At 39.2% G+C, this 23,748-nt stretch overlaps 1 protein-coding gene across 6 annotated transcripts in view; it reads right to left on the bottom strand.

The window, feature by feature from the left end:
• The window catches only part of LOC124540414 (epidermal growth factor receptor kinase substrate 8-like), a 26,998-nt gene extending 3,250 nt beyond the window's left edge, over positions 1-23,748 (bottom strand). For 3 of the 6 annotated variants that reach the window (XM_047117939.1, XM_047117942.1, XM_047117941.1), the window contains exons 1-12: positions 23,599-23,748; positions 11,612-11,931; positions 11,002-11,072; positions 10,518-10,735; positions 9,228-9,327; positions 6,527-7,089; positions 4,351-4,443; positions 3,993-4,142; positions 3,473-3,561; positions 2,917-3,041; positions 2,352-2,495; positions 1,763-1,802 (exon numbers count right to left, since the gene is read on the bottom strand). In XM_047117939.1, coding sequence (XP_046973895.1) covers positions 1,763-1,802; positions 2,352-2,495; positions 2,917-3,041; positions 3,473-3,561; positions 3,993-4,142; positions 4,351-4,443; positions 6,527-7,089; positions 9,228-9,327; positions 10,518-10,735; positions 11,002-11,072; positions 11,612-11,834 — 1,816 coding nt within the window. In that variant the 5' untranslated portion in view covers positions 11,835-11,931; positions 23,599-23,748. Of the gene's footprint in view, positions 1-1,762; positions 1,803-2,351; positions 2,496-2,916; positions 3,042-3,472; positions 3,562-3,992; positions 4,143-4,350; positions 4,444-6,526; positions 7,090-9,227; positions 9,328-9,578; positions 9,677-10,517; positions 10,736-11,001; positions 11,073-11,611; positions 11,932-17,753; positions 17,865-23,598 lie in introns of those variants that run through there. The other 3 variants (XM_047117940.1, XM_047117943.1, XM_047117944.1) reach the window with 3 other exon arrangements.

The raw sequence follows: 23,748 nt of genomic DNA, 5'->3' as shown, positions 1-23,748 counted from the left end.
TAAATGTAAAATTTAACAACACAAGTTAATCGTTATTTTTAAATATTATTTGCAAAGAACACACAATGTTAGCATCACACTTACCGCGACACGCACGCCACAGGTCACACACATAAGCAAAGCACACACAGATCACTCTAATTATTGTAGAAGTATTTTAAATGTATTATTTTAGAACAAAAATGTAAAACAATTAGATATGTAGTGTTATTTTTTTATTTAATTATATCGAATAGGAAGGCGGAAAGAATAGACTAGATTAAGTATTTTTTAAATAGTTTATTTAAGGTATAAAATGTAAATATAACAAGGAGTATATCCAGCTGTAGAGGGGAGCGGAGCGGGTCGACTCTGCAAAGCTATTACGTAAGAATCAATATCGTCAATATCACTCTCTAATAGCAAACGATCGCGTTCTACGTCGGGTGCCAAGTTTGTTCTTACGGAATAATAGCTCTGTTGTCAATTCCAAATTGATTACAGTCTCATCGAAGTCCGCCCGCGGGGAGATTGCGTTCCTTGTTTACTAATGATCTAATCTAGCAGTTGGTCGTGACAGCGATCATAAGCAGCTCACGTGACTTGTAACACCATTATGAATTAAGGAAGTTAATTTCTTATTTATTTCAAATAAAATTTAGCTCATATGACAATTGTTGTAAGTTGAAGTAATCATGTTATTCGTCTGTTGGGCAAACAAATATGATAATATGATGACAATTCAAAGTCACATCGTCCATTCGATCGCGAAGTAAAACGCATTCTCCCTGAGGCCGGACGCGAGGTTAGTGACGCTATATACAATGAACCAGAGCACTTTATTGAGATACACATTATTGGTCGTCGCCCCCTCCTGCCCCCGGTACAAAATACATACGAGTTTAGATAATAATGAGTTGATTTACAAAACATCTATGATATAACTTAGACGTACGATAATAATTTATTATTGATGTAAAAATATAGACTCTGTTAATAAAACAAATATTCTAAGTTATATATTATATAACTCAAACGATGCAGTGAGCATTAAACAAAACATAGCACTGTCGATTAATATCAGACTTGTAGGTCACTAATAGCGCTGATGTTGACAACTCCTTCGAAGATATTATACTTTACTTTATCGAAATGTTTAGTGTTGAAACCAAGTTACAATTTTATAACGCTGATACAGCAGTAAACGATACATCAAGCGTACACACACAGCCACGGCTACACACGACACAGGGAGCCAGTCTCGTCCGAGCGACTCGGGTGCCGTGTGTAGTCGGCGCTGCGCTCCGACGTTCCCAGCGATAGCAACACACACGCAGAGTTGAGACAGACACGACAACACGCACACACGCGCGCGGGCGGCGCTCCTCACCAGCGCCGTCGACTCGATGCGAACATCACTCCATACATACATATGTCAGTACGTGCCTACAAGAATACGAGCGTACGGGACGCGGAATAATAAATATCTTAAATCGATATATAAATTATGACTAAGCGATGTCCTGGCGGACTGCACGCGCGTGCGTTAAGCGCTTTGGTAGAGGACGTCCAGAGTGGGGAGGAGAGAGCCTGCAGCGTCACACGCCATTACATATGGGAGTACATATGTGAGGCTACAGGTTCGAGTCGAGTCATCGGCGGCGCTAGAAATATCGGAACTCGCCCTTCTTGCCGAGGCGCTCGCGGCGCACCCAGTCGGCGCCCCCGGGGCCCCCCGCACCACCGCCACCCGCACCCCCCGCCGCGCCTCTACCCGCCATACCGGTGGGACTGCTGCCGCCGGAGCCCCTTCCACCGCTCTCCTGATGAATAGAGTGCATGTTTTGAGAAGTAGAAGTTAGTAAATAAATACATATTATGACATTAAATAATATGGGGATAAACTGGTCCGTTGGTCCTGATCAGTAGCTATTTTCAAAAGAGGGTGATAATTACTATTGATCGGGATGTATCTGGACCTTTTCGGTCTAGAAATCCTCAGAGATAGACCTCGATCTGGGAATCGATGGTGTTGTAAACTCCTGTCTGTTGGAGAGCACGCCCTTATAGCTATCCTTACGTTAAAGGGCATAATAAAGAAACGGTCTGGCTGTCAACTGCCAAGACGTCTTTGAATTACACGCATGTCTCTCTCGAGAATGGTTACAGTGGCCGGAATGGGCCATTAGACGGTAGGTCTATTTAAAGATAGTATATAATTTAAAATTAGGGTGTTTTTAATCCTTCCTTTCTTAAAGGCCGGCAACCTGCAAGCCCCCTGGTGTCGCAGATGTCCATGGCCGGTGGTAGTCCCTTTCCATCGGGTGAGCCTCCTGCTCGTTTGCCACCTATGTGATAAAAATACCCTCTACCTGATAATGCGTGTAGATGGGGTTGGGGTAGAGGTGCGGCGAGGAGGGCGGCGACAGCGCGGGCGCCACGATGGTGTGCGGCACGTGCGCCGTCACCCCGCGCCGGTTGCGCGCCTTCCACCACTTGCGGGAGTCGTCCAGCACCTGCGGTTGCGACACTGCTAGGTTACTTCAAGCATGTACCATTATACCACTTCGCTTACAGGGTTTGACTGTGTCGAGGTGTTTGATAGGTGCATCAGAAAATCTTTTTATCAGAGATTATAATATTCAATAAAGAGCATTATAAACATGAACATCACATGACATATAACATTTTTATGTAGTAAGGTTCTAGACAATTGCAAAAAAACAACGGACAGGATTTATGACCTCTCGCGCTGAAAACAGACTAAGATTTGTTTATTAAACTCATCCATCGTTTGGCTGTGTAATCACCCTTACTAATATTAGAAGGAAAGAAATCCACCAAGAAAGTTACCCAAAGAAAATTGGGATGTTAGAAAGAAATAATGACGACGTCTAAGAACCACTTGTGCAAATATGTTGAATGAAATGTGCCTACCTCTAAATACTCCCCGCGTACAACGGTCAGCTCCTTGTCATTATTGGCGGTGCGGGGGTAGGTGACGCGCACCACCCGCCCCCCGCGCGCTGACACGCCCCTCGCCCACGCCTCGCCCAAGTCATCTGAAAAAGCGATATCTTTGAAATATTTAAAGAATACATACCATTGGCAGCTTAAGTTAAGGAAAATTAGACAATAAAATTGTTCCATTTAGCAATAATTATAATAATACTCATCTAGTTCAGGTATTGTAACTTGTCATCGTAAACAACTTCGTCAATAGGTCGCAAATTACGGGAAGTTAACATGTATGTCATTGTGCCCGTCGGCCGTTCATTTTAAAAATTGGAACACGCTAATGGGATAATTGACGAAATAGGAAGTGTAGGTACCAAGACTTGTAGTAAGATTGCATTTTCAAACAATTTCAGTGAAGTAAAAATATAGTGACATTCAAACAAACAAACTTCAAAGAGACTAAGAAATTCGTTTCGTATTTTTCAATATTATTTTCTACTGAAACTTGATCCTGGTACGCTATTTGAGTACGCACCCTCGTCACGATCGCTTCTGTAAGCTGGCTCGCGCTCAGGGGACGACGCCGCTGAGACGGAGTCCTCGCGAGCCATCGCTCGCGTGTTTCTGAAACATTTACACCTTCTGTTAGCATTCAATCAATGCAGTTATGAATGACTGTTCATAGTGTAAATACGAGTATAGGCGAATGATTCTGTTCCCTACAGATTTTTTTGGAATGACACATGATCTAAAACACAAAAGTTTATAACCCTGTTAAAATTATTATAGAATTACATTTGTATTTTATAGGGGATTGATAATGTTCAACGATAGCTGATAAATTGTATTTGATAATTGAAGTGAATGTATGTATCAAGGACATTGTTTTGGATGTAGGGGAATACCAATTTTCAAACTATGAGATCTTATTGAGACCAATGCCTCGATATGTAACTTTTTCGTTTGATCCAGGGTTTCTCAGAAATTTAAAATAAATTATTTAAAAAATAACTAGAAATAGACGACACAATATAGACGTTTAACGAAGCACAAACCTGGGAAACGACGCATATTGATCGCCATACAAGTCGGGCTCATCTCGATCGTATCCGTAGCCTTCCGAGCGGTCAGCCCTCCCAGCTGCTTCCTCCTCTACCATAGGCCCATCCGCACCCCGACCGGCCTCATTTCGCCGAGGAGACGCCCTTCACCACACAAAAACACTCAACACAAACGAAAAGCAACAACACATGGAATGACTTACAAATATGTATAACAAACAATAAATATGAGATAAATGGTGATGGAAGTTGTGAATAATATAACTCGTTACGGGTAGGGGAGACTGCGGACGTATACAAACACCATTATGCCGCTCTATGTTACTAAATCAATTAAGTGTGGCGCACTTACCGACGCAAAGGTTGGTCGTCGACTTGATAGTCCGGAGACCAGCCGTCCATGAATACCGGTTGGTACGGAGGTATTGTCGTCTTCCATTGTTCTCTAGAACAAGTTTTTATTAAAAATTAAATTTATTATTACACCCTATAATTTGGTCAAAATCCAGCCTTAATGTTAAAAGTCATTGTTAACTTTGGATTCCCATGGCATTTGTCGCCGCAGATGCTGAGGTCCGTTCCATTACCAAAGATTGGTAGATGCAAGATTTGGGTCAGACTGAAATGATTTCGACAAAAAGCCCATTCGTTTTTATCAGTCCGACCTCTTGTTTGAATCAGAACTCGGGATTTACAGCCTGATAAGCTTGCTGCTTTTCAAGCAATCGAAGTTTATGACTAAGGAAATGGGAGTATTCTGACGTTCGATTTAATGAAACTACCTATTCACTTTGTCTTGTGTTTTTTATCGACGAATATTCGAGACTACGCCGGTTACGTCGCAAATTCCTCGCGTATAATTTACGTAGAGAAACCGGTGTCGCTGATAATATTTTTAAATAATTCAACATAATCAACCGATAACGAAGGAATGTCATTAGTGGATTTATCAGCAGTATTATTCTGTCAAATCTCACTTCGTATCTCACTCATGAAATACAAGTAGAAAGTCGACTGACGGTTATACGATTCTTCGATGCGTGTATATGTTGATAGGTAAAGCGTCATTGTTGTTGATGAGTTTAATCTAGACCGGATATTTATTTAAATGAATATCTCTTGATATTGATTAATAATTAGGTATCAATATGAAAGATTACTCTATTATTACTATTTTGCTTTGCTTTCCTTTTCACTCTGAATAAAAATAAATATAGTTAATGAAATTGTTGTAAAAGTTGTAATATTTCTATAAAATTTTTTTAAGCAAATATCCGATACACAAATGCATCTATTGATGTTTATTATTATTAGCCGACGCTATTGGCAACATCGATTTTATATAAAATCAACGATTTGTGGTTTTTTAAATATGTAAATATGAGACAACATCACATACATTACTCTGATCCCAATGTAAGTAGCTGAAGCACGTGTGTTATGGAAATCAGAAGTAACGACGGTACCACAAACACCCAGACCCAAGACAACATAGAAATGGAATCTACATCGACTCGGCCAGGAATCGAACCTGGGACCTCAGAGTGCCGTACCCATGAAAACCGGTGTACACAACACTCTACCATGGAGGTCGTCAAATTTTTAAATATTTCAGGGCATTTGATACGATCGCCTTCGGGTGACAATACCGGACTATAGTCTCGTGAACAAGTCATTCAAGATAATCTCGAAATAGGATCTCCTCAATAGATCATCCTCCATACCCATGGAGGATGTACTGTAATCTATATAATCCGGTATCGAATGATGTCACTGTAAATGTATTTCTGAAAGTAGGTATATAATATATATCTTGATGTATATCGGCGATCTATTTATGATATCTATACTTTAAATGATTATGTAAATAATACCAATTACACATCGTTAAAAATGTTGAATTCGATCTTTTATTTTCCTATATCTATCAATTCGTCGGTCAGTAGCTTTACTTTGCCTTTCAGGGTTGAACAATATTTAACTGGCGTAGTGCGTTTGTATGGTTGAACGCACTGACATGAGGGACTACTTCTGCGATGAGAAAAAAATATTTATGAATTAAATTAATTAATTTCGGGATACGGGTCTTGCTACATTTCTAGACAATGTCGAAATATCGAGCTCCACCGAACAAAAATAAAAAAACATGGTAAATATCCCGAAATTAATTACTTTAATAATAAAAATAACCATGGTAATTTAAAATCTTATAAACTTTATGAAAGTGATTGAACCTACACTTCTATATATAATTGAGTTCATCGTAAATATAGGCGGACTAGAAGCTTAAAAACTTTCGTGTAAAAGTATTTTACTACAAAATCAATTATTTCATTTATTGAAGCATCAATAGCGCAATGGTTTACGGGCCGCCTAGCGATGGAACATTCGCAGGATCGGTCCCGACCCCTTGCGCTAGTGTCGTTCCCACTACTAACACAAGTAATAAGCTTATAAGGAGGGGTAAATAGGAATATTAGTAATCCTGGAACCTGTTTCGTGTAAGACGTCTAATAATGAATCGTTACCTGGGTATGAGCCACGCGTCGCCGAGAGAGTGCCACAGCTCCGTCTCTTTGCTGGTGACGCAATTGGCGAGCAGGTTGAGCGCGTCGCGGGTCAGCAGCGGCTGCACGACGCGCGCGGGCAGCCGGCCGTCGGCCACGTCCTGCGCCGCGTCCACGATGAGCGCCAGCGGCGTGAACAGGAAGTGCACCAGCTCCGGCGCGTTGGGGTCGTGGATGTGGGCGCGCAGTCGCGCCAGGAGGTTGAAGGAGAGCTTGAACTTCTGGAGCACGTCGACGAAGTCCCGCTCCGGGGGCGGCCGCGTGCGCAGAGCCAGCATGCCCTCGCCGGTGCCCGCCGCGCGCTTGCCCCCGCCGCGCGACCGCCGCCTCCGCTCGAGCTCCCGCGACGCGGCCGCCGCGTGCTGCAGGCGCGCTATGAATTTTTCTATGTCATCGAAACACCTATTCAGGATGGCGATGTCCTGCTCGTAGAGTCGCTCCGACCCCGTCGAGGAGGCGTCGTCTCTCTCCCCCCCCGACCCGCCGCGCTCGCGTTCGCCGCGCCCCAGTTGAGCTGACATTTGCTAAAATCATACAATCTAAATGAGCCGCTAATATCGTTCATTTCAAATTATTAAAATGTATTTGAGTCATGAGCAGGAAACGATTAGATTAAAAACTATTTATACGTCGCGCGTAATATCTCTGTGCGTGATACATTGTCGTGGTAGTCGCGGGAACTCACAGTGAGGACGGCCTCCCACTGCTGGCGCGTGAGGGTGTGATAGAGCGGCGCCATAGCGGCCGCGCGAGGTACTCAGCGAGGCGCTGATGAAACTGACCGAATGTCGCCGCGACCCGTATCTCCGCTATCACTGATAACGGGCTAATGTACGTAATCCTACAGCGGATTATCTCTGCTTAAAATATTGACATATTCTGTTCTATTGCTTAACTAATACCAGCGTGGGAAATACCCTAACACATCCAATATATAATTATTTATGATAATTGTCATGTTTTGGACAACGTAATATACAAACAAAAATATAAATAAAGCGAGACTAACAAATATTGTCAATAAGGGACACGCCATTGTGATAATCCATCTGAACGATGCGACCTTCACCTACATCAGATATCTCGTAGTATCTCTAACAGTGTCCAACTCTAAGTTGGAAATTTTCTATTATAGAAATCTTCGCGACATTTTTAAGTTCGATTTTTGTATTTATAGTATCCGTGCTTTTTGATTAAAATCATTACTGTGACTTTTACATAGAATACATTACATATCTGATAATTATAGAATATTCACTGACTTATAGTAGACTTTTCACTCTAGGACCCTGCAATGTAGCTCCATAGCATTAGTATAGAGTCAGCTGTTGAATAATTTGAGTCCTTTTGGACTTTACTTTCTTTTATTAGTTTCATAATATAGGTAATCAGAATTAAATAATCAGATTGTTACATGTGGTCCATAACATCTCTAACCTTTTTTTTATCGATCTTTTTCAATTATCGATAGTTTGACTATCGATGGTTAGATGGATCGATATTAATGATAGTATCGATAATTCAATGAGAAATTCTATTGATAACCGCAATACTATCGATACTATCGACAGTGTTGCCAGCTCTATGAAAGGAACACTGCTGGTAATAGCGATACGAAGTCAAAGTTTTCGTTATAAGTTGAATCGAGGCCCTGATTTATCATTCAATATTTCTATTTTTTGGAAATGCGCCTTTGGACGGATCGACGGTTGTATGAAATTGTGTAAATTAACACTTATACGAGAAGACATAATGTTTAAACTTGAGGGTATGCTTGAATATCTTTCGCGCTTTGTCGTTTCAAAGATTGCTCGTTTGGACAGCAAAAATTGATGATGAATGATTTCCGACAAAAAATAAACGATTTTGTTTTATTCCATTTAATGGTGAAAATAACGACGGATGGATCTCTTTGTGATTGCGAATGTAGAAAATGTAGAACAATTGATATTCAAGAGAATAAAATAATATTTAAATTTTGGGTATAATTGCGTTGAATAGATTAAAATACAATAGTACAATATTTATCAATAATCATTAGTAGTTTTGAGATTAAATAAATTGTGAATGTTTAATATGCTCGATAGCGGCACAGATATCACAGTTCATGATATACAAGTACACGTGATAGCACTCCAATAATAGTTTATAGTAACCATAATGTTCTTCGCAATAACAAAATGAAAATAAAGTTGTTTGTGCGATGTAGGAATTTAATCATTTCGAATGTGCAATAAAAGCAATCGATTGTACGCCCTTATCGGGAGATGATAAGACGACTGATAACCGATAAAACGCCCGCTCGCTTCTAGAACAATGAGCAGCTCACGTCGGCAATGCTCTCATACATTTAATACAACGAGGTCAGGCGTTATGTTGCATTTCTAAGATACGTTTTATTTCATTCAATGTAAAAAGTGCGTCAACATTACTCATAGCCTTGGAATAGTAATCATTTTTGATCGTCTAGCAACGACAACGCAGCCTTGGAACTTGTGCCTATAACTGTAGTATTCTGACAGACTGAGAACAGCTAAACAAGCAGTTGATATTTTGGCGATGGCGATGGCGAACACATTGTGATTGGGAGCTATTCTTATATACAGATTGCAAAGAGCTGCGCTATGTATCCTAATGATATGTATTGATGTTTGCCAGTTACCTGTCGTCTCGGTCTTTCCATTTCATTTTCACGTTCTCTTTCTCTTTCCCGTTCAATAACAAAATCTCGACCTCCCTCGGATCCCCCGCTGCCGACTCCCCTGCAAGCACAGTATTATTTATAACCATTCTGTACCGAGTAACAATTTAAACTTGTAATGTCCGAAAAAGATTGTAAAGGCACAGATTGTATGAGCGATCACATTGACCAGATTTATGGTAGACAACCAACAGTATCATCATCGTAATTTTCCCTTTACAAAGGCTTCTAATATTGCATCAGCGTTTCGAATTTTTTTAATGAAACAATGTTTTTCGAACTCCTGTATTTCAGTTTAATGAGTATGCACACCAGGTGTAGGCAGAGACGGGTAATGGAAAGATGAAACCTTTGTTGAACATGTGAAGTTCACGCGACGCCGTTAGCGATTTGACTGCACCTGACGTCTGCCAACCAGCTCCTCATCTCAGTGGGCGCGAGATAAATGATAAGATTAAGCGTATTTTAGGCATTCCACGCGTTGTTACGTGATGAATAATAATAACCAATAAATAGATAACATCTGTGTGTTATTTTAAATGTTAAAGATATCTTTGCGATTTTATCGTGAAATTCTGCTTATATCGCCGTCATCATTTTAGGCCTTGACGATTAGTGCAGTAGCAAGTGTGCAGAGAAAATACAAAAGTAAATATCTTGTATTTGGGATTGCCAGCCGTGTGACGCTAAACTAATCACTTGTTTAGCATATTTGCGTCACATTAATCGTCGTAATAAAAAATTGTTCCGTCGCAACAATTTTTTGTCGAAAAACTTATTCAATTACTTGTATTAAATTAATTTGCAAAGTATAAGTAACTACTTCTATAGTTCTTATCATACTCGTTAATGATTACGGAAGAGGACAAAGTTTATTCCAGGTATTTTTAGCGTGTTACTCAAATTAATTTTTGCTAATTAGTTGTTAGACTTCAAATATATTGAAATTATTTACATCGCATTTCACAAATTGATAATCGTTGTTTATAGACTTCAAGGAACCTCATTCGACGTAAATCATATAATTAACATTAAGGTTTCCTCGTAACTCGGTAAATCTACTTTTCCAGTGAAATAACACAACAAATCTGATTTTAGAATCATAGGCTGCATGTCGATCATTGTTCTCGTAGAAACTTATATGTGCACTATACTTTCTGTGTGTGTCTAATTAACAATGCCTTCCATAATTGAATGGCCTTTGCAGCAAAACGTGCTATTTACAGCTAAATATATTGACGGTAAACTTACTTAAGAGCGTTTAATTCCTCGACGAGAGTCTGAGCCCCGACGTCATGGCATTGAAATATGTGCAGTTCGCGTCGAGCGTTCGCGGGCGAGTTGCCGCCGCCGCCTTCCGGGGCGCCCACCACGAACGCCAGCACGTTGTTGTACAGTTCCGCAGGCTCGGGGGACGTGAACGCCGTGGGCGAGTGGACCCATGACGCTGGGAAGCGCTCCATTATCGACTGTAACAGGAGACGAGTGCTATTATACGAACATTGCCTTAAGTTTGTTGCTACATTTGTGGCAGAGTACAGTTTTAACAGACTTGTGAATCTCAGATATTTGTTTTATCTAAATGCTATACTAGAAATCTACAAGTACTATCTACTAATACGTAAAGTTTGACTACATTCAGTTGAACAAGAAGGATACTATATGTCTAGATACTATGTGTGAAACAGTAAACACAAAGCAATGTAAAGGATCATTGACGACAAAAAAGGCTCACCCCGGTTTCGTAATCCATTACCAGGACCCATTGGTCTTCTAAACAAAGTTGCATTTTTTGGCTCCATATTCCTGAAATTAAAGAACGACAAATTTAAATCAAAATATTGTTTATTCGGATAGGTTCATTATTTATACCGTAACCTGGAGAGAGAGAAATCGACAAGGAACTTGTAGTTACTCTTGTGTGACAACAAATGAAAAACCTGTTAATAAGATTACCAAAAAACACACCTACTCGCATTACCATTATCCAGATCATTTCATTGCGCTATATTTCAGACATCGTTCGGATTTACTTAAATATAATGAAAAAAAAAAATTATTACTTTATGATTTAGATCTATGTAGTAAATGATAACTTTTATGAAAATAGCACATGATTCGTTTAGAAGGTCAATTGTTATTAGTGCAAGCTTTGGCAAGCAGCAATAAATTGGTGGGTCCTTGGCAAAAAGTGCGCTCACTTGTGTCACAAGACACACGGGATCTACAATTTTCACCGTTGCCATCATCGTCAGGAAGACTTCTCCGTATCTTGACTGTTTGCTAAATTTAGTCGTATGTTTAAAGAAGTTAATGTTTGTGTAATAAATTAGTTCTCGGATTACCGTTGCTCTTTTCCAGCTGCAACAGTCGTCTCATGCCATCGGCGGGATAGACGATGCCCGTCTCGCGCGTGACAGTGAAGGTCGCGAGATGCTCCAGCACGTAGGCGCTCCTCCTCAGCCCCGCCAGGGTGTCGAACTCGTCCAGGGCGCGCGCCGCCGTCGCGTCCGACGTCCGCCCCCGCGCGCCTCCGCCTCCACCGCCCGAGTTCCTCATCGCCATCATCAGCGGCTCGTTTCACGCCGACTGGCTCCACTCGCGCATCACGATAAATTAATTTTTGGTATGAACGTTAAGTACTCGATACGTTGTTTGTGAAAGTCTGCAATCAAAGAAAATAATATATTATAAACCAAACTCAGTAAGTAACCAATCCGTAATAATAATAATAACTTCAGTAATATAATGCTATGAATGAATGCTTTGTAATATTTAAATAACACTATAAGCGTATTTGCAATGAGATACTGTATTTGTTAAAATATTGAATTCTGCTATTCTGCGTTGCGAAATAATTTCATTAACAATAAGTTCGACTCAAGTGTTGCGAATCAACTGTCAACACGCCGCCCGCGTCGTGTCGCCGCACAATGTCGTGAAAGATCTTTGTCTTCGGGTTTTGTTTACAGAACGTGACTCCACGAGACAACAGCGGCGCTGCTTGCGTGGACTCATTAGTTTTTCACGAGCTACTTGTATTCTGTACCCGTTATAGGAAATAAAATCTGTTCTGATGCAGTAACAGCTTATAAAGTGTGCTCAGAACAGGGCTCACAGGAGGTATCATTTTACGACGATTACCGGAGATTTAAAATTTAGATCTCCTTAAACCGTGTGCGACGTCTTGATTTAAATCGATTCACTTTCAATTAAAAGGAATTGCAATCTTCTGGATAGACTTCCAATCAAATACGTATGACAATAATCGGTAATTTTTCCATATTTTAACTTTTTTGATGACTTCAAATGTTTCTTCACTAAATGTTGGTTTACTAATGCTTACTTAATAACCCATAAAATTTATTTACGCCCATTTCTGGGCAGATTTAGTAAAATGGAAGGTAACATTAACTAAAACTAGTAAAATGTCAAAGAATCTATTTGCCTTTGTTGCCGGCCTGTGGTTTGCTTACGACAACATAATATCTGAGGCGAGTTGTCGGCCGGAACGGACATCGGATACAGTTACAAATTGTTTTGACAGTAACGATTGAATTTATAAAAATGGCTTTGATATTACAAGCGCGAATGGATTCGCGTGACTTATTCTTTAATCTCTTGTAACAGCCGTCGAAAATATTTCAAATTGGATTATTAGTGTACGAGTCTAGCAAAAAAGTAAAAGATAATAATAAGAGATTTTTATTATTATTAGTATGTTATTTATCTTCAATCTAAATAAATGAATATCTAATATATATATAATAGTGTCACAAAATCGTGACATTCAACTTCATAGAAATATATAAAAGCCTTGTTAATGCCGAGCTGGCATAGCCTCGTACCTATACGATACGAACCGCCATTCTTTGGGTCGATACATGATGGTACAATGCCACACGCCGATACATAAGTGCTAATATCTTAACAATAATATGGTTCTACTGAGTCGGACTGACGTTGTAAAACGTAAAATAACAACCCACAGCAGTAAGGCCTCCGAGGACATTCGGATCTAATGGTATTCCACGACTCTGCTCCGCTGTGGGTTGGTGAATGAACGGTATTTGTAAGCGTGCATAGGATTAAGCGAAAAAATAACAATAAAACAAAACAAACCATTTATGCTAACACAACTTTGACTTATGAAAACGTGTTCACTAAAGATAGCAGTAGATAATGCGTTACAGAGAAGTGCGTCCGCGCTGCAGGTGCGCCCTTCATTGCGATGCGCGCCGTGAAAGAGAAACCTCCGACCTCTCTCTCACGCACAATACAGAACACAAGTCGCGTTTCTAATCATTTCTCGTCTTTGTGTACAAACATTCTTGCTGCTTCGTAGTTATTTTAAACACAAATTCATAAGGCATGTGTATATTGAGAAAGTTACGCGCTTTCTCTGCCATCTTACGACATTATTTACTGAACAATAGGAACGACCTTGCGCTTGAATATTAAACCGAATATTTGAATATTGTACCAGTAGGTAAGCGTACCGGTACCGGTGGTAGAAGATTCTGAATGTTCTGCTTAGATGTCGTTTGTTTGATTGGACGAAGGTTGGTCAATACGCGCCGGTCCTTCAACTAAGAAAGGCTCCCAATAAAATTATCTCAACGAAAGAATTACGAATTGTTACTTTTTCATCGTAATCTGTTTGTATTGAGTTATTAGTTTTGTAAGCAATTTATAAATTCAAAATTAATGTTAAAGGATCATACTTAAGTAAGAACTTATTGCGTACAAGATTATTTTGACGGTAATAGAACTTGGACTTGGTATCCTCTGTTTTTCGAATAGGAGTCAGTTGTGAGTATGTCACACATAGGTGTATGATTGTTGAATACTAGCTAAATTCCATTTTGATAACGTTGTATTGATTTAAGCGTTACTTGAACTAAGAATCTTCATGATTTGACTAAGAACATATTAAGAACGTCATAATTCGTGTATTACGTCACAAGACAATTTAAAACACCTCGGCTCGGAGGCTGCAAACAGCTATCTGCTAACAGGTTCCAAGGCACGCATTCCAAAGGAGTTATGCATATCAATGTTATGAATTATGATAAATAAGTTGTACTGCCGACCTTCGGCGCTGTATCACGAACACGTCTATTTGAGTTTTGGACAAAACAATTATAGGTAACTTTATTTTAAATTGAATTTATATGACACCGCTCAAGATCCATATTCAACAATCTATATTTATTCATGTCTTTATTTTTGAAGATGTGGTACGAGCTAACTTCTCGGACCTCCAGTAGCTTAGCATTATCTTTTCTTTTCAACATATCAATGAAAGGTTTATATGTCGTGTGCCATTTATTACAGGACACCGCAATCCTACTTATACGCAAAAATATTTACTGTAAGAAATCAAATTAAAATTAGAAACTTAATTATTAAACAATTAAGTATAAGTTTACTGACTTTTTTTGTCAGATAAAAGTTTTAACGAAACACGAAATGGTATTGGATAATCTGTAACGATTAATGTGGAAAATAATGAAGGTTACGTACAGAGAGCAACAACAACGAGAATATGTCACTCATTGATATTCATATTCTATTCAAATTTATATTGAATGAATCAACGTTTGATGTCTAAATTAAAATTCAGCAGTCAGCTAAAGTTGTCGAGATAAACATAAATCCTAAAACCTATCCGAGGTGAACTGAGGAGACTGTAATCGTTAATAGATACAAATTACGATTAGTACTTGCTAATATATTATAGTTGCAGGAAATGATCTACATACTATAATTATTTCTTAATTTTCTATTACGGGCCCTACTGACCTTGACAGCATTACCGGATAGGAGATCTGGTATTGAGGCCTCTATTTTTACGAAATCGATTAGACGTTTATTTTTAAAAAATGCTGTAGAATATTGGTAAAGTGAATTTGATCACTATATATTTTTTATGATACTGGTGGGCGGGCGAACAAGTGGACCACCTATGTGGTTACCAACCCCATTAATAATGGCTCTTTAAGAAGTATTAACCATTCCTTAGATACCAATGGGCTGTGTCTGTGTCGGTAGTTACATTTGCTCATTAACACTCAAACCGGAACACAACTACGGAGTACTGCTATTTGCGGTAGAATATCTGATATGGGGTTCTTAGGTACCAACACTACCTACTTCCAATGTTTGTCTGTGTTTAAAGAAATAGAAAATCACCTAGAAGTATCTAAACTTCTATTTTATCGATGGGTATAATAAATATGTGTACTTGTTTAAAGAGTGCGCAGGCGCTGTGCGGGCGTTAATAGCTTTACTCGTCGTTACGTCCTCAGTGCGTTGTGTGTGTGGGTTTGTGTACGTTACGTGTGTGGGTTTGCTAATGAATTGCGGATTTGCGAATCACCTTCCAGTGTGGTTAATTATATTTGCACCGAGTTTAAGTGGCCGTGTCGCAATGTTTATCGCTGCGATCGATACCACTTAAAAACATTTACTCGTTCGTAGTTGGTACTTTGAGTTTTGACATATGAATACTGTGATATAAGTTACTAACGTACGATGTCATTAAACGGTGAGAAGGAGTAACCACTTCTTGCCGGTTCTTCTCGCTGGAATCTACTTTCTGAATCGATGGTACCTTTAAATTTGATCTGTAACAACAGTGGTGCCTATGAGCCTATTTGAAACTATTGTAGTTTACTCTTTTCCGTCATTTTAATTACAGAGTAGTAAATTACAATTATATCCACCTGCATACACATACATATTCTGCCTAGAAATCAACCAATACTAAGGATTAGTTATATAGTCTTGTAGCTTCACTTAATTGTTAAATGACGATTCAAAAGTGCTTGTAAAAGCCCACCTGTAAAAGTTATTTTTGATTTTGATTGAGTAGGTATTCCTTATTTTTGTGTTTTGTTTGTGAGGGGGTTACATAATTAACCTGATGACTAAACTGCCAGCGAAGATAAAAATAATGTATATTCGTTTACATGTGTGAAGTTTAAGTTTAAGTCACATGGTGCCGATGTTTGTATGTAAATAGTATTGCTAGCCGAGTAATGAGTAAACAGACGGAGCGAATATTTGTGTTTAACTCCAAATTACATGTTTGTGCTGTTTGCAGCTGAAATACTTGGAGTAATAGTGCAAAGTCGTTTTAAAATACATAACTCTTTGTATGTAACTTCTTTAATCAACTGATGACACCCAAGCAACCTGGGTATGTGACCTTCTTGTACGAATAACGGCACATATTATAATTGACAACGAGTTCCTGAGACCTTAACATGGAGATTCTCCCGTTGTATTTCACAAAAAACAATAGACTGATATTGATACTGTATTAGTCTCGACAAAAGTTCAACCAGTCTAAGATTTGAGTCATTTATAATATAAATTGGTTGTCCTTCATATATCATCCTCGTTGTTAATTGTCTTTTATGTTTGCAGCTCTACTCTTCTCTACTCTACTCGACTCTTCACAAAATAATTAAAATCGACCCTGAATTGATATAAGATTAACGCTTCCAAATACAAACCAGCAGTTTATTTAACATACATAAAGACTACACGTTACATCATACGATGTTTTATTTTTAATTTTTTAAATGTATGCCGTGGTTTTCCTGTCGTTCGTTTTCATTAAAACTATTTCGGAATCTAATATTTCTTAACATTCTACATATGATACGATACTTGATTTTCACGTTACGTTACATTTACACTACAAACATATTTACATGTTACAATAACTCCAACATCTCAAGGTCTCATCGCTGTAAATGTCTTTTTGGCTCGTGAGAGGATATGTCGTGAAATATTTTATGGAAATATCTTCGTTTAAATAAGTAATAAACGCATACATGCAAATCTTATTAGAAATACTTTTTTTTTAACAATATTAGCAGTTAGCACTGATGGTTCGTCACGGTAGCATGCGTAAGCGATCCCGTGGCGCCCACCGAAAGACGGAGAGGGTACCGCTGGTTTTTTAGTGGGTAAACCCGGTGGACCTGGGCGCACGAGGCGTTCAGGAAACTGGGGAGTCCCACGCCCCCCCCCACTTTCCTTCACGTGGGGGCAGCGCGTAAAGCGTTTTTACAGCGTAAAAAAAAATAAAGTTAGCACTGATGGACGAGGGCTGTGTCTCTTCCTCTTAAAAAAATGTTGTTGCGTTAAGCCGAGAGTCGTGTCTGAAATTTCCCACTAGCAGCAGGTGAACATTAACCCGAGATTGCGGTTCGAATCAATTTGGAGTTTATTCCGCCACGCCGCTCCAGGGCGAGTCGATAAGTTTCGTGGCTCTCACTATCAACTAACACAGGATCATCGCACTCACTGTATTCCTCTCTACCGTCGAGTGCGAGATGATTTATAAGGATCAGACGTCACAATGTTTTAAATTAATAAACGTCACAGAGTTAAATTAATTAAGGTATGGATTTTAAAAATAATAAATGATTGTTTTTTTTATATTATAAATAAATAAAAAAATTGACATACTGTTAGTCTTGTTCATTCCAACTTAAAGCGGCTTTTGTTTAATTTCTCACTGAAATAAAACTGTAATTAACATTTATTGTGGCGTAGTTGATATAGAAGTGTTTTCACAAATAATAAATTCAATAATCAGAGCTGTACCCACTTAGTTATAGGTGATATATTTGAAGTAGCGTCCCCTTATCAGAGATAACGTCATCGTGTCTACATGTGCGTGTGTGTGTAAAGATATCCTACATATTGTTTCGTTGCAAAGCAATAAGACTAATAATGTGGTTCCGAGGAGGAGAAAAGGTTAATAAACAACTATGACCTTCAGTTGACATGACTTTAAAGTTTAGCTAGGCGGGAAATAATGACGTCACACGATTATAGTCGTGTTGTTGTGTATTTTCACTTCGGTTACTTTTGAATTATTAGCTCTAAAACAATGATACCTGGTATTGGTTAAGTGAGTCACCCTTACCTCGAGGCGGTACTCTACGCTACGCATTTCCGACAAGAATATTTTTAGCGCGGTGGGGCTTAGTTTTTTAACTACTTATTACTTTATTTTTTTACCTTCAATTTCTTTATCTGAGTCATAGTAAAAGCATGTGCAAAAAGTGAACTCTGTATGGTTTTAGGTTTGGTTTCTTTTAATTTAATATTCATATGGACATATGAATATTTTAAAATTTAAGCCTTAAGAGAAAAGTAAATAAAGTAATTGAAAAGGAATTTATGAATTTAACTTATTAACCTATAAGCATCAATAAATAAACTAAGCAGCAATGTTTTGTATGTGGCTATATCTACTTATAGACTTTTTAATACTGAAATATCATAACGTCCCTTCGTACTTGTCGGTATGGCTGTCATGGCGTTTGGATATTAGGACGTGTTTGTGCGTAAGACGTGTCATCGTTGATGTCTTTTGCAGGCTGATCGGGCGCGACGCACGGCGTCTCGCGCGAGCGCCCGCCGTGGCGTGTTCCGTAGCTTTCCTACGCGGCGACGACAGTGATGCAATGTGTTCTGTAACTGTTACGATACAACTGGACCACACGATGGATTGAGGCGTTGATTACATTGCGTTACATTGCTAACATTCATTTTACATAATTTTCTTTTTCGCCTTTATCCTTACTGCTACCCTAAACAACGGTTTCACGCACCATCAACGACCATGTGACATGTAGCATACACTTATGGCGGTACCACATGCATAAGAAATAAATATTTTGATCGACGCCAATGTTGTGATAACACGATTACATCACGAGTTACAGAATCAACTTTGTTCAAGTGTGTACGTTTCATTTGGAAACCTTTCATACGCTGGGATAAAAATAATAATGAATATTTTAGCAGAGTCTAGAATGTAATATTCCCAGTACTTCACGTAATATTGTAGTTACTTATATCGAGTAGTATCGACGTCGCGACGTCTCTAACGGCCCGACTGCCGCTCGGGGGAAAGTGAGGCGGGTTCGGTTCCTAGTTGCGTTATTGTTAGACGCGACAACGACTCGCGTGGGAAACTTGCGAAGAAATTTTATTTAGATATTCCGATGTAAAGAGTTCAGACTTGGTGGTCAATATTTTTATATTAAATCGAATATAGAATATCTGTGCTTCTCGTTACTAAAGCTAGTTCTTCCTAGTTCGTATTATGCTTTAATACTCGTTTTCGCTCCGATCTGCGGTCACGTTTTATTCAAATTTCGCCTTAGTAGTATTAAGTTATTTAATACAGACAGTCAGACGAGAAATCGAGCAAAATATGTTGGGATCGTACGAAGTTTTGATCATTTCCTTAACGGTCCGCGCGCTGAGGGACCACATGCTCCTTGCACCCGCAGTTACATCGTCTCACTCACCCCTCAGACCGGGACAAATATAAATGACTGCTATTGCCATAATTATTTTGCTTTTAACTATTAATAAATTGCATTAGAGGTTAAAAAATATTAATATATAACGCAAATTACATATCACAGGATTGTATAGATGACAAGAGTTTGTAGTTTATTTTCAATAAGGATTTATAAATGTTCTATTTATCTAGAATATCTAGAATAATCTGTTTGTTACACTTATACTTATCCAAGAGCCGAATATTACACGAATGTTAATTTTTCTTGATTAAAAATAAAAAAACTAGAAAGTAATTTCACTTTCTAGTTTTTTGCTCCGATGTCATTTATTAAGAAACGTGGTTAGAAGTAACAGCGAATCCCACTGTTGGGTAGAGAGAGATAGAAAGATTGACCTCTCAACGAGCTGCTCATCATACCGCATGTTCCACGTCGAACTATCCCGTTAAGCACTAAGTGCTTGCCTGGATTTGAACACGCTATCTTTTATAAAAAATGGGTACTGAAACATGAATAAAATATCTGTATTATAAATCAGATATAACTCTAATTGGGTACGTACATGTGATTTGAATACCTTTTGGTATTTAGTTTTAATCGCTTTATCATTACAGATAAAATCGTCAGCTCTAACACACTCGTCGAGTGCGGTGTCAACAGCGGAGCGGCCGCGCGAGCCGCTCAAGGCCGCCCAGTGTCATACCGGGCCATACCTCAACTAACACTCATTTTCGTCTTTGACACACACTTTATTATAAACGCTCTTTAAGAATTCAACTCTAACACGATATTAGCAATCCAAGGATGCAGTGGTTTTTTTATGAATTAGACGATGAAAACGTCGATACTGAAAAACGATTAATATTCTAGATTTAACTGTACAAAATATGTAACCCATCGCTGGTCACAAAAGTGTTTGGGAAAAGTCACGTATCGTTGGAAACGTTTGCAATAAATAGTAACGCGAGGCGCGCGTGTGTGCGTGAGCGCTACCTGCGCGGCGCGTCATCGCTCGGGAATGCGAAGCGAACGGAGTGTTTACTCGTTACTACATCGCCGAGCCTTAACGTTAACACCACCGCGAGCGCTGATGTACGAGCTGCGACCCATATTTGAATAATAAACGTCGACGTTTATATTCCAAATAAGACATTAGAAACCCGATCGTAATCTCGAGTTAGTGTTGGGTATTGACGTGTTAGTTGTCTGGGTACATGAGATGAACGGGAGCTTAGCTTAACTTAAGCGTGGCTTGCAAACCGAGGGCTAGCATCAGTGAATAAACGAAGATGTCTTTGCTCATTTGCAGAAAATTGTTATACGCTGTTATTGAATATAACGTGGTATCCATAACTGAACTTGAATATAATTTGAATTAAAATTTACAAAGAACAAGTATATCATAGAAATAGCTGATTAACGAATCATTTATTTTACGAGTTCATAGGCATGTCAGTGACGCGTCGCGGTAGACACATCGCATAAAAAGTGCGGGCTCCGTACGCAGAAGTACCGCGATGGTTTCACCGCGACTTTCGCGTCGCGCGACTTGTGTCTGCGCCCTGCGGTCGAGCGGCAGAACGAACGAACTAGCTTCGGCCGCTGTCGGTGTACTCTGCTGATTTAGGCGCTCTGGGTCACGACTTGAAGTACTTTAGGTGTTGTTCTTTCATCGTTATTATGTTTATTGTATAGTTTATTCACACACTAAAACAATACTTCATTTCTAGCTACCAATCGCGTCGACGTAACGGTACAGTAGGCACACGACCACGGAGGCTTCCTGTGACGATACTCACGATATAGTTTATTTAATATATAATCACTGCAAGTGGCGCCTTCTACTAAAATTATCAAAATAATCTAAAATTTATCGATTTTAAATAAATTTTGGTTTCTATGAGAACTTTGAAATCAAAACACTAATTTAACAACTTTTATAAACTAAAACATTTCAAACATTAACTCAACTCCGAGACACTAAAATATAAAATGTCACTACGATGAGTCGTATGATTGAAATTCCTAGAGCTGGTCAATCCGTGTCGCATCCGTGATTGCCACACATTCGCTATAATTACAGTTTTGGCTCGTTTAGTGTTTCAAGTTCACCGTCGTAATGAGCTTCACTGAGTCATCGACTCATCGAAATATTTTCGCAGAAAAATTTAATCAATTGTACAAGTCATTAGTCATTCATATGACATTTAAATATTATTTTTTTACGACGAAATTTATAATCAATATAGATCAAAGGCTAAGCGTCTTTAATATTTACCATAAGAATTTTTATGTACTTCAATTAAGAGCTGTTAAAAAACAGGCAAATTTTGCTTTCCCTATTGATTTTTTTGATATAATTAATTATCTGATGCGATTTGCGCGTTATGGCATCAGAATCTGCGTTTTGATGGTAGACCAGAAATATCTTCGCGGAAGTCAAAAGCAGCTGCACCAGATTTCACTTCTGCTGGATATACACAGCGCGAATCGAAAGTGCTGGCCACTCCTCCGTTTGAGGTGATTTCGAGCGTATTGCAGATGTGGCGGATTGGCAACCTCAGTGTAGGTTTCCTTGTGATGTTAATAATGACACGGATTGAAAACTTATATAAATTAACTATCTTCGGTTATGATTCACGTTTCGCAGTTCAATTGTAATTATTGTAAGGGCTTTTCTTTCGGTTTCTGATGACCATGGGCATGGCAGATGTTCTTAATACTCGCTTGTATTGGTATTCGAATTGCACATTCTTGGCAACTTGCCTAAAGGTGAACCATCGATATGACTATATTAAGCATGCAGTGGGACTACATGACTTTATATGGTAGATATGAGTACAAATAGTAGAAATAATTTACTGAAATTGTGTTTAAACTTTCTAATTAGGATACATAATATAGTCATAGTTATTTAATAAGCAAAATGTATCGAAAAACAGTTCAGACTCTTGCGCACACGGCGTGACCACGAATTCATTAATGGGACGCTTTTGATGAATCACGAGTTAATGTTATGTACTCTTATGTGTGGACCTTCCCCGGCATTTAGCTATTGCTCAAAGTCGACCAATTAATAAAGGTTTATAAATTATTTATTTAAATTAATTGTCTTTCGAGGTAATTTAAATTGTATTAATGATTGTATCAAGAATGTGTCCTAATCAAAGTTATTCCGAGATAACTTTAATCTTATCGAAGATTAGTGTTGTTGTTGGCACGTAACTGTTGTTGCGCGAGTCGGGAACCCCGCACCACGCCGGGGCTTATGTTCACGGCAATAAGTAGATAGATAAGTAATAAAATGACTGTCGTCGACGATACAACGCGACATGTATGCATAGGCCGATATCTACTTCCTGCGCGGCCGGTGCTGTTAATTATGACGGTCACGGAGCACGCCGCCCCGAGCACAGGAACTCCATACAAGCTGTCATAGCAACGGGCCGTGGAAGGGAGCTATCCGGTCTCGTAGCGTAGTCCTAGGAGGTGCGATTTACGAAGTAAACAGTAATTAGAATTCAGCTGAGCGAGGCCTGACGTGTGAGAGTTGAGGCAGATCAACGACCGTCCGACCGCCGCCACCGCCATCTAGCGGCCGCTCGCGGAGCCGCGCCTGGCATCGCTACATGAGTACATGCTAGTAATTAATTCGAAACATTTCGAGTGAATGTGTCTTAACTATGAATTTAGGGTTCTCTAATGCAAAAATCACCGCGTCCGCGTTAAAGTCGCCTACTCTCTCTTCCTCTCGGGCGCTCGTAATTATATTTTATGTTCAATCAAATTAATCTAAATACGGTATACGCAGTCATTTAAAATAGCGTTTTATTTAAAGGAATATATTAATATATTAGGAACACCGTCGCGGGAAAGCGGCATACTCTCGAAGCGACCTCGATCCCGAAAGGTACGCGCGCTATGACGTGTCGCCCTTAGAGCTGTGCTCCCAACTTTGGAGCTTGTATTATTCACGGCTCTGTACTTACCCTTCTCAGCGTTCAATCGGAATCCCTTTCCGTAGACTTGCAACAACAAATCGTGCACACACTACACTCACGACGATAGTTCGCGCCGCAGCGGCGACTCGGTATACACTGGAGGCAGTACTCGAGTTCCCCCGCTCCGCTCGCCCTCGG

Source organism: Vanessa cardui, chromosome 25 (genome assembly GCF_905220365.1).
Source record: "Vanessa cardui chromosome 25, ilVanCard2.1, whole genome shotgun sequence".
Classification (NCBI taxonomy): Eukaryota; Metazoa; Arthropoda; class Insecta; order Lepidoptera; family Nymphalidae; genus Vanessa; species Vanessa cardui.
This window is presented reverse-complemented; position numbering and strand designations above follow the sequence as displayed.